Source organism: Typha angustifolia, chromosome 2 (genome assembly GCF_048772165.1).
Source record: "Typha angustifolia cultivar Huaian chromosome 2, ASM4877216v1, whole genome shotgun sequence".
NCBI classification, from domain to species: Eukaryota; Viridiplantae; Streptophyta; class Magnoliopsida; order Poales; family Typhaceae; genus Typha; species Typha angustifolia.
The window spans coordinates 5,535,670-5,553,264 of record NC_133240.1 but is presented as its reverse complement, the minus strand read 5'-3'; the positions used below and the strand labels follow the sequence as shown (position 1 = coordinate 5,553,264).

Genomic DNA, 17,595 nt, shown 5'->3' with positions numbered 1-17,595 from the left:
CTATATAGCTATCGTTTTTTTTACAGAGAGATCTAGCTCCAAGAAACTCGGGTGAACTCCAACAAATTTTGATATATAATTTTTTAATTTTATTTCTTTATTTTTCTCTCAGTTTTTTCTTCATTTCTTCCTCTCTCCTTTTTTTTTGTTTTCTTCTTCTTCTTCTTCTTCTTCTTCTTCTTCACTGCACTATGGTTTTTCTTTCTTTTATTTAGTTTTCTTTCGCTCACTCTCTTTCTAATCTCCTTTTCTTTTCAGTTTTTACTACACCATAGTTTTTCTTTCTTTCTTTTCTTATTTTTTATAATTTTTTCTAAACTTTTAGAAGTTTTCCTATATTTTTAAATTATATTTAGAATTTCACGTAATTAAAAAGTCCGATCAAATTCAAGTGACCAATACGGCTGATATGACTGATCCAACCGATACATATTATTTTTTTGGAAAGCTGATTCCTATTCCGATCCTGATTTCTTGAACCTTGATTTAAACAATATATTATACTAAATTACTAATGCATTCTTGTTAAGAACTATAGTAAGCTATTAGAATCCACTACTTTATCAACATGTACAATAGTATTAATTTTTAGAGTCAATCCACAGACTAAAATATGATATGAGATTCTAAGGCGGTTATCTGGGTGGGACCTAAGCGGAGCCTAATTATATTCTATCTAAGATTGGAGCCTAGGTGTTAAGGTGGAAGTTTTTTATAATAATGCCAATATAACTAATGGAAAACTAAGATCTCTACGTACACATCATGAAATAGGAAAATCTCAACATGGAAATTTTGGGAATTAGGAAATAAAGCACAAGGAGGGATTCTTCAGAAATTGGGAACTACTACCTCAACTAGGAATCCTTTGGGAATTAGGAAGTAGTCCCACGACTAAGAATCTATGGAATAAGATAGCCTTGCAAATCTATGGGAATTAGGAAAGCCTTATGAATTGTATAGAAAGCCGGGTTGTCTTGATGCTATGCCATTTCCATAACTAGAATACCAGGGAGCTGGCTACACATTGAGAGGGAAACAAGACCGGAGAACTACAAGAAATTTAAGTCCTACAAGTCTTGGAGTCAAGTGCATTACATGTATTTCATGGACCAAAATTTTGGACCTCTCAACCAGATGAAGAGAAAGGAATATAAAGATCCTGGACTTGACAAGAAAGATGAGTAGGATCACTGGCTTCCAGATGAAGAAAAAGGAATATAGAGATCCTGGACTTGACAAGAAAGATGAGTAGGATCACTGGCTTCCAGATGAAGAAAAAGGAATATAGAGATCCTGGACTTGACAAGAAAGATGAGTAGGATCACTTGCTTCCTATTTCTTTTGTTCTTGTTCCATTTGTTGCCATTCTCAGTGTCTGTCCAGCATCTGGAATATCTAACAGTTTGTAAAGAGCAGGGACCATCCTGATAAGTATTTAACACTATTTAATTTTTATCTGGTGAATTAAACAAAATGTCCTAAGGAAGCCAGAAGCTAAGCCATATTGCCTCAAATTTGAATGGCTTAACAATTAGAAATACCACTTCCACATTTGGCAATCTGAAGTTTGAGTTCCAGTAGTAAGATTTATTAATGTTAATTTCTGGGTGTACCACTTAAACTCTTGTTTGACTGAAGTGATCAAACGCATTTATGTTTAGCTCAAACAAGAGCATATTCGTTGCACATGTTTAACCTGAAAAACCTGACGAAGTTTCAACTTTTGAGATTGTTTTGATCAATTCTTGAATTTACCCGACTTAATAGGCCTGTATCTGATTAATTAAGCCTATCCCACCAACCCGACCCACTTTGACTTCCGTTTTCTTCAATTACAGATACCTAAAGTAAACCTTCTTTGGATGCTTTGTGTTCACCACAAATTTTTCTTTAATGCATTTAATTTTCTTCATATGCTATTATACATGTTTTATCTTGAAGTCAGTTCCTTGTGGTACATTGTTGAGCAAGTCCCAAGGAACCTCAGCAAAGGTGGTCAAAAATTGATTAGAATAATCATTAAACTTTAAAAATAAGTAAAAGAGAAAGGTGGGCATTGATAATGTTGACTTAAATAAATTAGAAGAAAACCTTGTTTATCATCTTTTGCTCATTAGTTATTCCAGTCGCGTGGATTGGTCTGATATAATTACCCTATAACAGGCACGTTTTTGGAGATCTTAGAGCCCTATATATTGAAGGATATGCTTGGCTCTCTACCACCTGAGGTATCAAATCATGTATTAGGATTGTTATCATGATTCATAATAATCATGTGCAATTGATTAATTTTGCCAAATTTATAGATCATGCAAGCCTTGGTGGAGCATTACAGTGGCAAAGGATGGCTACAACGAGTTGAACAATGTGTTCTTCACATGGACATCTCTTCTGTGGATTTTAATCAGGTATATTATTTAAAGAAGCTATCCAGCCATTTTCTTGTAATACAGTAATTGTAATGCTACTAGCAGGCATTGGAAAAGTAACTTAAGTATATCTGTCTGTTCACTAGCTTCAATCTACAAATGAGAGGTTAATACGGTTACCAAACATGCAGGTTGTCAAGTTGTGCCGTGAACATGGGCTGTATGGTGCATTGATATATCTTTTTAATCAAGGCTTAGATGATTTCCGGACACCACTAGAAGAACTTCTGGCAGTTGTGCAGAATAGTCCAAGAAAGGATGCTGCTGCTATTAGGTACTTTCTGCTAATGCTCTGAAAGTTAAAAAAATGTATTTTGGTAGTGCCCTTAATATTTCATATCTTAGAAAAAAAATGAAAACCTTGTATCTTTCTCATCAGTGCCCCAGATTGATGTCCTTGTTTATAGTTAATTTGCTCATTGCCTTGATGAGTCCCTCCATGTTTGTATTTGTCTTCATTTCATCTAGAAAATCAAGTGCCTTAGCCTTCCACTTTTTTGGGTGGACCATGCCAACCTTATGTTTGTCTTTGAGTCAGGTTATTTCTAAGGTTCCAAAACTCAGTATTCGGATTGGAATTAGCCATTAGGAAAAACGATACATATCGGTCGTATTGACTGTATCAGCCGCCCGTATTGGATCATATTATTTTTTAATTATATAAATTCTAAATATTAATCCCTCTCTCTATTACTCCCTCTATCTCTTGCACTCTCTCTCGTCTCTCTATCTCACTCTCTGTTATTGTAATAGATTTTGATTGAAGGAGAGAGACGAGAGAGATAATGGAGAAAACAAAGAGAGGAAGAAGAAGAGATAGGGAGACGCTAGAGGGAGAGAGTAAAGGGAAATGAGAGAGATAGGGCACTGGTGAGAAGAAATGAAAAAAAAAAGAGAGATAAGAGAGATGGAGTGGGAGAAGAGAGAGGGAGAGCCCGAATTAGACAGGATCGGCCGATACGGTTGATCTCGACCCAATATGGATCGGGTATTGGCCGATCCCGATCCGTTTTGGCTGATCCCATGCGGGATCGGCCAAAATTTGGAACCATGGTTATTTCTATGATACCTATTCTCTAAGCTCCCGTTCATTGTCGAAATATCTTTTTTCTAATTCTAGAATACAACTCCTTATTCTAGAATAACGGCTAAACATTAAAATTTAGAATACAAACACTATTTATTAAAATTATATCTTATGTCACAGACTAATTTAGTTACTAATTTACTCTTGATTTGACTATAAATTTTTTTAAATATCTTATCATAATTTATTACTACTCTTTCCTCTTTCAAATATCTTATCAATGTTTTAACATAATTCATCGCTCCACTCCCTCTCAAACACATAATACATAATACCACCTCATATAATAATATAAATGCTATTAATATTATTAAATATTATTTTATTAGTAAAATTCTTGATTAAGTATGTATTACCAAATTGCCTAATAATATAATATTTAGTTGGATATAATAAAACTATATTTATAATCTAATATTTATAATATTTTTTTCTTTTACACTAAATAAATAAAATTCAACATAAAAAGTATAAATTCCTATAAAATAAATACATTTTAAAAATTATTATCTTTATTACTAAATATTATTTTCGAATATCTATTATACTTAAATATTAATATAAATATTAAAAATATTAATAAATATAATATTTAATTTGATGTAATAAAAATATAATTATAAATTATCTTATTATTTAAATAATTTTTATATCTATTAATAACATTAAAAGTATAATATTAATAAACCAATATGTTATTGAGTTAAAAATATTTATTTAAAGATAAAATAATACATTTACTATTTAAACTAAGTATTAATCTAATTAAATCTTTCTTTCTTTAAATAATAAAACAAGAAATTTGGGAGAAAATTAAATATATGAAATTGTAATTATTCTATTATTAATAATATCTTGTTTTAAGATAAAATAAAAGGTATATTTTCCTTGTAAAAGAAATTTTATTATTATTGATTATAATATTTATTTTATATAGCTATTGCATATGTACCAATGAAATATAAAGTAATGCATACCTAACTCCCACGCCTTAGTATTGCATATGTAGTGCCTGTGCCCTTGTGTTGCATACCTATCACTCTAGCTTTGTATACCTAGTGCTCCGCTCTTGCATTGTATGCCTAGCGCCCCGCCCTTGTATTGCATATCTAGCTCCCTATCCTAGCATTACATATATTACATATATAGGATATAGTGATTTAATTTTCATTAATCCTATCAATCTACTTTATATCAAATTGAACGATATTTTAAGATTTTTTTCTTCTATACCTTCACTTTATATCACATCAAAGACCTCCTTATTTCAGAATAGGAGTAAACACAAGAATAGTCTAGAATAAATCTCTCATTTTGATGATAACAAATAGGAATTGCTAGTCCTATTTTAACTCTATTCCTGATGTGAACAAGGCCTAAAACTTTGACTCCTTGTGTTTTTCCATGTTTTATAGTTTTAATCTTCCTAAATCTTTCTTTTTTCCCTAATATCAACATGATGAATTGCTTGTTACCTTTTAGATATTTCTATTCAAGAGTTAGTTGATCTTTCCAAGTTTATAGACCTTTTGCCAGCTTTCCCCTCTCAGTGATAAGTTATTGCTGGTCACTACTTCCATCATTCTACTGTATCAGAATGTCTGTCATGTTATGCTGTCTCCCCTCATCCCTTTTGTCCTTTTGGTAAATCATAGCATACCAGGTTTCCTGTAGTTTACTGATATCATAGTCATTCTGAAATTCTTGGGCTGCTTTGTTGCTTCATTTGAAAATGAATCAAATGATAATAATGTAGTTGATAAGAATTTGCTAATTATCGTTTTACTCATTTTTGTAGTGGTGATATGATTGAGTTTTTACGTAGAAAATAATGGTATTCTTCCGTAGATATAGTCTGTTGCAATGTGCATAAATATGCAGGCCTTATACTTTATTTCAACTATTTGGGGCTTACTATTGGTACTAGGAAGCAAGGAGACTTTAATAGACTAGGCAGGAGACGTCCACACTATTTTGCTTAGCCATTGTATCGGTTAATAGACTAGGCAGTTTCAATTTTTGGCTAAGCTAGGACAGTGGGCTATCTCAACTTTTTGGAATCCTTCAGAAAACTCTAGACTTCTTTTTAACTTTTGGACTTTCCAAATAACTTCTTAACCTCTCAATCTTTGGACCTCCCCAAAAACCTTTGGACTTTCCAATATAATTCTTTAACTTCCCAACTTAATTCTTTAGTTTATCAACCTTTGGACCTCTCAAAAAAGACTTTTGGTCTCCCCTCCTCTTAATAAACCCCATACGGCTCCTAGTGGGAGATCATCTTTAGAAGGTATATTTATCTTCTCCAAATTAACCTCTCCTTAACTCTCTCACACGGTCCTTATGGTTTCTACCCTTTAGCTCCTCTGTACAAACTCCCTCCATAACGCTCATAGTTCTCTTGTTAATTTGCCTTATCACTCTGCTTCATTTCCGTGTATTTGCTACTGTCTTGAGGGATTTCCAGCAATAAAATAAGCATTATTGGTGCTCAGAGTGGAAGCTAAAGGCAATGTTTATGGCTACGTATTATCCTTCACATTGGATGAGATTTAACCTATCTTTAGGCTGCTCTTGATTAACCTAATTGTAGTAATCGATCAATTTTTCTCTTTGGCCGTATCTTTTGTTATTAATTTCAGATTTGCTGGCTTTATTAAGTTTGAGCTGAAAGAGATTTATTGCTTATGTCTTAATAAGAGAAATTATGATCATTTACTGCTTTTGTTATCTGTATTGTTGAATCTATTTAGCTTACATTTGATCACATGTTCTCCAACAGTTGTTCGCAATTTTGAGTTACATTAAATTAGTATCAGAGCACTTTTATCCCTGGGTTTGCTTTCTTGTAGGCATATGTTGCATGCAATAGTTTTTCTTTTGCATCAAATTGCATAATGATCCTCTTTCTTACATCTAAGTACAATAGTGCATGCATATTCATATGCTCAAAATCATTCAATAGGTCTATAAGACAATTCAGTTTTACTTGGATTGCCCCGAATCTAGTTGTGGATCGATTCACAAAAGTAGCTTATTTCATTGCATGCCAAATTATGCTTGATGCATCTCATATATCAAACTTATTTTTTAAGGAAGTAGTTCATTTGCATGGCATTCCAAAATCATTCACATTAGATAGGGATACTAAATTTCTGAGTCAATTTTGGAGGACATTATGGTCAAAGTTAGGGACTAAATTGCAATTCAACAGTGCATACCATCCTCAAACAGATGTTCAAACAGAAACAGTTAATCAATCAATGGGTAACCTATTAAGGTGTTAGTAGGAGCAAAACCATCTCAGTGGGACTCTTTGCGACAAGCTGAAGTTGCCTAAAATAGCTCTGTCAATGGATCCACTGGAAAATCTCCTTTTGAAGCACTATATGGCCATCCCATTACATATGACCTATAATGGAAGGATTAGTGCTGATGCTGCAGCTGAAGCTTATGCACAGCAAATTCATAAAGTGCATCAAGAAGTTCTTAAAAATTTGCAGGTTTCCATTAGGAAATCCAAGAAAGCAGCAGATTAGCACCTCTGGAGGAAAGCCTTGCCATTGGAGATCTAGTCATGGTTTAAAGAAAGATTAGAAACACATACCAAACTGAGTCAAAAGAAATTTGGACCTACTGCATTTTGGAGAAATATGGAAGTAATGCTTATCTCATCGAATTTTCAATGGATTTATACTTTACCAGTTTTTAATGTTGCTGACCTATTTGAGTACCATGGAGATCCACCACCATTGACGGCTACTAGTGCACATCATTTTGACAAGGAAAAGGAATACTTGTGTTTAGTCAGAAGACATTCTTGACGTACAAGAAACAAGAATACGTTGAGGAACACATAGGCGATTTCAGACTAAACAGCAAGGACGACCTATATTTGATGCCAGTTGGGTAGACGAAGTTGAGCTAAAAAGGTTGGAATGCAAATCTATATCATCAATACACTAAAGCCAACTCATCAGAGTCAAGATTTTCTCCACCCTGAAGGAGTTGATGTGACATCAACTTCTACTTAGATTATTTACTTTATTTAAATAATTATAATATTAGCCTAATGTGCAGGTGGTGTCTGCTTCATTTTGCTTAGCCTGCCTCAACCTTTTGGGAATCGTCTATAAAACTCTACTTCTTCTCAACCTTTGGAATTCCCAAAATAACTCTTTAACTTCTCAACCGTTTGACCTCGCAAAAAACCTTTGGATTTCTGAGCATAACTTCTTAACTTCCCAACCTAACTCCTTAACTTCTCCATCTTTGGACCTTCCAAAATGGACTTTTGGTCTCCCCTCCTTTCTATAAGCCCTATGCAACCTCTAGTGGGAGATCATCTTTGGAAGGTTAACAAGCACTTGTCTTCTTCTCCCTTACTCTTCATTCTACTCTATTCACTCCCACAGTGTGTGGGTTTATACCTTTGACCTCCTCTCTATAAACCCCTCCCCTCATAATCCTTGTGGGTTTCTTGTTAATCTACCTAATCACTCTGATTCATTTCCAGTATTTATTGTTGTCTTGAGAGATCTCTTGCAATATAATGAGGACAATTGGTGCCCGGTATTGAAGTTGAAGGTGCCTGCTTAGGGCTACACACTATACTTCACATTGGTTGAGGTCCAACCTATCTTTAACCTGCTTTTGATTAACCTAAGTCTAGTAGTCGATTAATTGTTCTCTTTGACCATATCTTATTATTATGAATTTCAGACTTACTGGTTTGTTAAGTTTATGCTGAACGAGATTTAATCTTGCTTATATTTTAATAGAAGAATTTGCGATCATTTGCTGCTCTTGTTATCTATATTTTTGAATTCATTTAGCCTACATTTGATCACATGTTCTTTAACATTTTTTTGCAATTTTGAGTTGCATTAGTAGTTCACAACTTCAACGGTAAGTTTGAAAAAAAATAAATCCCTAGACACACGTATGTATCTAACCTCTAGGCAATGATATTTCTCGTTCGCTTAAGTAAAAGTCGGAAGAAATATTAAAAACAAAAGTAGAGATGAACGCCAAGATTTTAACGTGGAAAAACCCAAAACGGGAAAAAAACCACGGATCTAAACTCGGATCAAAACCAATCACTATAATAGTAGCAGTTACAAGACTGACTCACAAAACACCCCGTCGATCCAAACGACTTTGTTTCTCTCAGTCTTGATCGCTAGAACCCACGATTCACTGCTTCTTGTGATTGAAGTCCAATCTCAGTAGCCCTCGAGATTGATCTTTCGTCTAGATCACCCTTAAGACGAAAGATTAAATTCTTGTAGATGAGTGGAACCTTGTTGGTAGAAGAACCGATGTAGCTTCAAGAAGTCACCCTCAATAATGTTTCTTCCACCACCCTAGAGTTAGGGTTTCATAATCCTTATATATGATATTCAAGATAGAGCCAAATCCGAGTCTTATCCGTACTCATGATCTTCAAGATAGAGCCAACTCCGAGTCTTATCCGTACTCATGTTCTTCAAGATAAAGCCAAATCCGAATCTTATCCGTACTCATGATCTTCAAGATAAAGACAAATCTGAATCTTATCCGTACTCATGAAAGTCCAATAATTTTAAACTTTGTTGGTGCGTTCGAACGGGCTCGAGTGCGTTCGAACGCGACAGCTTGAATTCTTCAGGTTGCGTTCGAATGCGTTTGTGAACACGGCTCTCTGTCTGTGTGAACGCAGTGTCCGCGTTCGAACGCGTTTGTGAACGCGGATTTCGCGTTCGAACTCGTTTGTGAACGCACCGCGTTCGAACTCGTTTGTGAACGCAGCTCTTTGTTTGTGTGAACGCAGTGCCCGCGTTCGAACGCGTTTGTGAACTCAATAGCTTTTCTCCAATAACCTTGCAATTCTTTAGACCAGAGATATTCTAGACTTGTGTATACATGTAAAAAATACACTTAAAATATTTTGTACACAATTGCCAACAAATAAAAACCTAACAAAGTTAAATTAAAATTTCCCACAAGGTCAAGAAGGTTCTATTTGTAAAAATTGACACAATGTTATTTTATTGGGCATGATATATGAATTTGATGGAGACCCCATATTAGACTTCCATGCATCAATCAACTGACATGATAAATAGTTTTTCTTCTTAGTGATATTATGAGCTAACAGATTGTTAAAGGGTTAGCATTGTCAATGAATAAATTATAGATGTATTTAGGAAAATAATGATTTATATTATAAAGCTGATTTAATTTAATAAAATACACATACATGAGTATATATTTATTTTTAAAGGCTTATATGTATGCTATCTATCCTTAATGTAATGTCTCCTTATTTTCCAAGTTTTTCCATATTGATGAATCCATAACTCCCTTATCTGGATCCATGTCTCATTAGTCAGTGTATTTGATGAACCTAATGGTTTGTTGGGCTTAACTAATCCTTGTATGGTCTTTGATGAGGCATGACCATTCCAACAACTCCAACCATTATGACTATCTAGTTCGTTACTGTTCTATGAATCACACAACTATATTGAAGTGGAAGCATTGGCTTTATTTATACCGTTCTCTTGAATAATGAATCTTGATGCTATGCTTGTGAGATGGTTATTAGTTATGGTAAGGCATGAAATAGACTGTTGGTCCATTACTTAATAGGTTAATCTTACCTAACATGGTATTAGAGACAATTTTAGGAGGCCATAAGTTTGCATCTAAAAGTACATAGATTTGAGTAGATTACATTTAACTCCAAATTTACTCTAAAATCTATGATTCTCGACCAAAACAGCATACTATTACTCTGCTTATGACATCTAAACAGGAAATCTGAACAATAAACTCTGGAATTCACAATTCCATAGTCTTGTCACATTACTCCAGTAATTTGTTGTTGCCAAACACCCTCTCGTTCTGCTGTTCTTTTCACTGTCCATGGGAAAGGCTGTAGTTGCTGTTTGGATTTGATTTGTAATACCATATGAGTCATATATTCTACTAAATGATGTATTTTTCCAGGGTTGATGTAATTGCTGATATACTTCATTTCTATTCTGGTTGACTTATTTCTCACTTTATTTTATGTACTTACTGAATTACTCCAAGTCATGTTTATTCAATGCTGCTATTTCTTTGTAGAAATGTTTATTCACTCCTGTTTATCTTGTACTATAACATCTATTTTGATGAACAGCTATAGGATGCTTGTTTATCTGAAGTATTGCTTTCAAGGCCTAGCATTTCCTCCAGGTAAGGAATTTCAGTGTTGACATGCTTTCAGCTTTCTAAAGTCAAGGCCGTGGATTATCACTGACCAAACTTTTTCATTCTTGCTGATGCTTGATTTTGGAATAATTGTACTATGTCTATGGTATATATTCCTGATAATGAACAATTATCTGGTGCATTAGCATTGTTCCTTTTCCTAAAAATAATTGAACTTGTGAATTGGTGGGGATATACCACCAGTATTGCATGCCTTAAAGTTTCTATAACACTTCGAAAAATTAAGTCTTATAAGGTCTACTACAGAATTATATTTTGTAGCTTCTATTTAACAAGTAAAAGGTTAGAGAAACAAACATAAGGTGAGTCACTATAACTCTTCACAATTTTTAGTTTCAACATGGCATGATTTATAATTTTATATGAATGAAACACTTGAAAATTAACTTTCCTTTTTATCCTTCTATTTTTTATGTCAACTATTTGGTCCTCTAAATAAAAATATGTATGAAAGTAATATATAGTTCACATGCTTATCACGTGAGTTTTAACTCACAGAATGCTAACATATGTGTTTAGTTGTAGCATTTCAAAAGTATAGGAAGATATTTTTTTATAATATAAGGGGCAAAGTGATACAGGATCAAAGTATAGGGAGTAAAATAATACAAGGTCAAAGTATAGGGGGCAAAGTGATACTGGGTCAAAGTATAGAAGGGCAAAGTGTAATTAAGCTTTTTTAATAATAAGTAGATCGGACATTTCCAAAGTCCCATACCCTGGAAAAGCAACACACATCAGTTTTCAGAATCTCAACACAACCTAGAAAAAAGCTCTGAAGGAGGCCGATAAGTTGTGGCCGTGGGGGGTGCCTCCTCACAAGGGGAGTCACAGTGACCTGGCCCGAGCGAGTGTTTACCAAAAACATAGGTCTTCGCAAAGTCGTAAGACCATGGTAAAACCTATTTAAGAAAAGAATCCGCAAGGGTCTAGATGAATGGAAAGCACACAACACTTTTATGCTTTAACAACAATATTGGCATTTGTTCTCCCCATCAGGTTGCCTCCAAAAAATATATTTTGTTGGATCATCAGTATTCAATTTGGGTAGCCTCCAAAAAGATGTTTATTTTTGAGCAAATAAGACCTTCAATGGTGCTGCTCGAGGAGCATTTAATTACAATATTTTTGTCACATCATATTCTGGTTTTCATTATCAAAATTTCTTGTCATATTCTAGAGCTTAAAGCCTTGTTTGCTTTGAGATTATGGGAAGCTCTAGCATAGATATTCTAGATTTTTATTCTTAAAATTGTACCTCTAATCTAGAGTAGGGTATTCTGATGTTTGTTTATAATCTAGAATAGTGGTCCAATAATTATATTTCATAATGTCGAGGTAAATAAGGAAACTTTTGCGTCTTCTATGAATCTACAAAATTCCCCCCTTGATGTGACAAAAAGTAGATTGATGGAATGGATGAACTAAACCGCAATGGCACCATATAATAAATGCTGTAGTAACATTCTCTATGTCTGCAGTGTAAGCATCTATATACACATTATCATTCTCTATTTATGTAAATATTACATATTAATATTCTCTATATACGTAATGGTTATATATTAACATTCTCTATGTACACAATGACTATATATTATCATTCTCTATGTATGCAATGCCACTATACTACTATTCTCTACGTATGCAATAACTACATATTACCATTCTCTATGGACGCAGTGACTACATATTATTTTTTGTGTGTGATGGCTATAAGTCACTATTCTTTATATATGTAATGGTTACATATTAACATCTACTTGTAAGTATGCAATGCATACTTAAGTAAAAACTAACATAGGTGGGGACAGCAAAGAGGAGAAAGGGAGATAAATTGAGCAGAAAGTTTTGGTTTGTGGAATGAGATAAGTTGGTAATAGGAGAGGAAAAGATTTTTGAAATAATTTTAGTTAAATCAAAGATAAAGTTGTAATTGGGTTTATGCTTGATAGTAGTGTTTCTAATCTAAAGTAGGAATAGTTTGATATTGGTTTCTCTAGAATAGAGAAAGGGATAATGGTTGATGGTGGCAATGAGCCAAAGAAGAGTGATTGCTTGTCTTTGGCTCATAATTATATTCATCTAACTTGAACAGTAATCCAGCTGGAAATCAAGTTGAAATCCTAGCTCATGCTTAGCTTAAAAGAATTCGAGCTAGCTCTCTCTTGTTTGGCTCCTTTGGCTAGTTAGCTAGGTGAATTAATTCAAGCTTGTTCAAAGTCGGGTTAACTAGCTCACTTAAAGCCCATTTAGAGCTCCACGAGTTTGATTCACCTAGCTGAGATGATAGCTAGAATATCTATTAATGAATAATCAGTTTTAAACGTTTGATTTGAATGTAAAGGTTACATGTGTATATGTGTTTGATTCCAAACAAAAGTTCAAGCTGAACACGAGTTGTTTGTGAACAATGAGCTAAATTGACAGACTCACTAGATCTTGAAAGACTTATTCATGACATGATTTCTGAACCTGTACTTCCCTGTTTACTTTTGATTATCACATAATGAAATGCTACCTTTCCTTTGATGTTGTGCTTCAGGTTTCTTCTTCTTTTCCTTGTTTATCATCATCGCTCACCTTCCATTTTTTTTTAACTTAAATGCTTAAGTAAAAGATTTAAATGGTGACAGGGCATGGTATTCTTTCCTATTCACGTGTAAGATCAGTTAGGCATGAATTGATGCTGTTTTTGCTCGAGGATTCAAAGTCTCTGACTTCTCAAATATTCAAGAGTTTTAAGTCATCGTGTGAAACTTGCCCAAATCTATGCTATTTGCTTTGGTTGGACACAGAAGCAACTATGGAAGTTCTTAAATGTGCTTTAATGGAAGAGGGGCATGAACCATTAGATAACTCCACTAATAATGCCATTGTACCTCCTACTGATAATGGGCAAGATGATTTTGGGAGACTAGAAGATCATAATATTATGGTACAGAAGATTGCAAACAAGCTTATAGATGTTCTTGGCTTGGAAAATGAGCTGATCAGATCAATTGTCTTGGATGGCGACATGCAAGTTTGGCCTTCAGAAAAGGACTTAAGTCATTTGCTTGAGTTCATCACTTTTCTTGTTTCTTTTAAACAAGCAACAATATCTCAAAGAGTATTAAAGCATATTTTTGAATATTTAACATCACCCATTGTGGGATTATGTACTCCTAATCTAAATGCAGTAGCATCTCAAAAAGAGAAACAAGTGCTGACACTTTTGAGGGCAATTCCGCAGACGAAATGGAATTCTGATGATATGTTACATCTCTGCGAGAAGGCTCAATTTCATCAGGTGAGCTTGTTATTTACATATTTTAAGTATGACTCATATCACTCTGAATGGGACTTTTGCAATTTAATTGTATTTCATTTTTTGATTTAGCATATAAAATTAAATGCATATATTTTTATAGTCGATGCACATTTTTGTTTATAATGGAATACATAAAATTTACATATCCGGTGCACAGTAGAGTCTATTACTGCAAATAAAAAAACCAAATGCAATTAAATTGCCAAAGCCCCCACTCTGAACTTGAATTACTTTATCTGAGAATATTCTGGTGCATAGCATCCTCACAGTCAGATGGTTATCTATTTTCATATTTTTATCCTTGTTGATGATACAGGCGTGTGGCATAATACATATGATCAGAGGCCAAAATATTGCTGCTTTAGATAGTTATATGAAGGATGTTCGTGAACCTATCCATGCATTTGCCTTTATCAACAAAATGTTACTACAGTTGGCAAATAGTGAAGCTTTGTCTTTTCGGTCAGAGGTAATTTGTCGAATTCCTGAGCTGGCCAAGCTAAGCAGGTGAATCTGTAGAAAAACTTCAGTGTCTTTGGCTTTTATAACTATAATTACTATAGAAGATCTCTTCAATCTGTTGCATTTATTCTTCTTTGATTTGTATCTCGAAATTGTGTATGTTTCATTTTCTAACTATGGCTTGTACGTCTCAGATCATGCACATTCTTTTTGGTCATTGACCATTTCAGTAGCGAGAGCAAACATATTCTCTCAAAGCTTCACTCTCATCCGCAAAGTCTTTTCCTTTACCTTAAAACTGCGATCGAGGTTCACTTGTCTGGCACTCTCAACATTTCTGAGCTTGAAATTGACTATCTGTCCAACAATCCAGTTGGGATAGTGGGAAATACCTCCAATGAAATTGAAGCTTTTGTGGAAAGACTAAGATCTCCAAAGCTTCTGCATCATAATGCAATTCATATAACTGATGATCTGGTTGAAGAGTATTTGGAGGTAAGATTTCTGTGCAACTTGTTTTGAAGTAAAGGGTGCTATTACTGATAGTAACTGAATACATTAAGTTCTTCAATAAAACTAATGAACTATGCATTTATACCATATTCAACATTTCCATCGTTATTTCCAGTTCTACATTTCCTTTTGGTACACCAAGTGGCTATTTCAAAATCCAATTTGATTATCGAATAGCAAAGCTTTGGCTGATAAATACTAGAATATGTGCTTGATCAACATATCTAATATAGTAAGGATTCTGTTTAGCTGAACATTTTAAGTTTCCCTCAATAATTGCTCTATTATATTCTGTCTATGATATTTTATTCCTAGAGTAATTATTGCTTCCCTTTCCATCTTGCCTATGACATTGTTATTTGTTCTTGCAACAGTCTATGCATGTGAAGAATTGTGATGCAAACATGACCTTCAAGGGAATGTGTTGAAGAAGTATTCTTATTAACTGAAAATCTGAAAAATATGTCGTTAAAAAATTTATTAGATAATGCTAGAATATAGACAATGAAACTACCATTTTCTAATAAATTTTAAGAGTAACTAGTGATACAACATGGTATCAAGAGCAAGAGCTATAGCTATCATTTAAAATATAAAACCTTCACCTATTTAATTCACATGCACTTTTTGGGCCTATACATGAATGACTGAATTAGGAATCTAGGTTAGAAATCTACTAAGGAGATTAGAATTAGAAAGTACTTTTTAAGCGTTGTTAAATGACTTTGTTCTTTTCTTGTTTATAGATACTTTTTTAGCCAACATTCTCAACCACATGTCTAAAGCTGGCATATATAAAGTGATCAATAATTCAGAACAAGGGAATGTATATGGTAGACAACTAGATATCAAGTTGCTCCATTAATTCAGCAGTGTGGTGTTTTGAATATTACAGATGTGAATATGTTCTGCTTAACAGTATTCTTGGCAATTATAATTTTGAGAGGAAGACTTTATTCTTTACATTATATTGACAGAATCTAATGAAACATTATTTTACTGTTCCTTGTCCACTAGTTCCCATTTATCTGATGTGCTTGTTTTCAGAATAGATTTTCACATTAATGAAATCTTCACATCCTTTTGTGCAGCTTTTGTGTCAATTTGAACGCACTTCAGTTCTTCAGTTCCTTGAAACTTTTGACAACTATAGACTGGAGCACTGTCTGCGTCTTTGTCAAGATTATGGAATTACAGATGCAGCTGCTTTTTTGCTAGAAAGGGTTGGTGATGTTGCAAGTGCCCTAGTGCTTATGATCACTGGTCTTAATGAAAAATTTAAATTGCTTATCGCTGCTGTGGAAAAAACACTATGTGGCATCTCATCGAGTAATTTTACAGAGATTGGGCAACCTAGTAACATATTAAAAATGAACGAGGTTTGTTCATTTGGCCATTAATGTTAGTAGAGTATTATCTTTAGCTATTATCTCGTGTTTATAATGAACCATTGTAGGTAAAGTTCTTACTTCTATGCAGGCTGTTCCGGTGCTTGATGTATTGCATGCTTCTATTGCCTTATGCCAAAGAAATACTCAACGTTTAGATCCACAAGAGTCCGAATCTCTTTGGTTTCGTCTGTTTGACTCGTAAGTTGTATACTCAACTAAAAATAGTGTAAATATACATAACTACAGTGTCTTTGTGTAAATGCAAATATCGTACAAAGATACTTAAACAGCAGTCTGAGAATTGAAAAACATATGTTCTGTTTATGTTTGGTTATTCCCATCACATGTGCATTTTGTTTTTGCTCTCTTATCAATATTAATGGTGATTTTAGTGAATATCTTATTTACCTTAATGACATTTTATTCATTTTCAATCAAAGCATGGAAACAGTGTGACCTTTACCTCATTTATTTTCAGAATGTATTTTTGTTGGAGGGGCTTATGAGATATATAGATTTCTTAACCTGTTTAAGAATGAACCATATTAAATAATAAAATCATCATTCCGATCAGCTCTAACACTTATAGAAAGATGGACCTCATCTGGTTATTTCCACATAGGAAGCTTGGCCAAGTGGCCAACTACACAAGCAAGCAGATTTACTATATTAGCAAAATTTGCTTGCTTATGCTGGTTTTTGATTAGAACATGTGTAATAAGAGCAATACACTTCATTGTAACAGTAATTTAGTTTCCTGAATGAGAACACTTGTAATAAAAAAACTGGATCATACTGAATATTCTGCCGTTTTAGTTGCTTATTTTGGTGAAGTAATAAAATATCAAATGCCATGCAAGAAGCACCACATTGTGTACCCAAGTATCCTAGAAAGACTAAATAAAACTATATGCAGGTTCATTTCTCTAGCATATCTAACTGTTTCATTTTCCTAGTTAACATCTTCCATATGCAAAATATAGCTCCATATATGTGTGATATCGATTTATCAGAATGCCCTATAGATGAGACACTTGGTTTCTAGAAATATCACCTAACTAAATAAGAAACAGAAGTCCCAGAGATTGAGAAAATAAAGGTAAAACACAATCTTAACCTTCATAAGATGGAACAATA

General features: G+C 33.8%; 1 protein-coding gene across 2 annotated transcripts in view; it reads left to right on the top strand.

The window, feature by feature from the left end:
• LOC140773979 (uncharacterized) overlaps positions 1-17,595 on the top strand; it is a 33,936-nt gene that overhangs the window by 11,649 nt on the left and 4,692 nt on the right. For both annotated transcript variants that reach the window (XR_012106546.1, XM_073116791.1), the window contains exons 7-15: positions 2,167-2,231; positions 2,310-2,411; positions 2,564-2,706; positions 10,688-10,743; positions 13,416-14,071; positions 14,409-14,599; positions 14,749-15,049; positions 16,159-16,446; positions 16,547-16,656. Coding sequence is in view for 1 of the 2 variants with exons in the window: in XM_073116791.1 (XP_072972892.1) it covers positions 2,167-2,231; positions 2,310-2,411; positions 2,564-2,706; positions 10,688-10,743; positions 13,416-14,071; positions 14,409-14,599; positions 14,749-15,049; positions 16,159-16,446; positions 16,547-16,656 (1,912 nt within the window). In the remaining variant the exon portion in view is untranslated. The remainder of the gene's footprint in view (positions 1-2,166; positions 2,232-2,309; positions 2,412-2,563; positions 2,707-10,687; positions 10,744-13,415; positions 14,072-14,408; positions 14,600-14,748; positions 15,050-16,158; positions 16,447-16,546; positions 16,657-17,595) is intronic.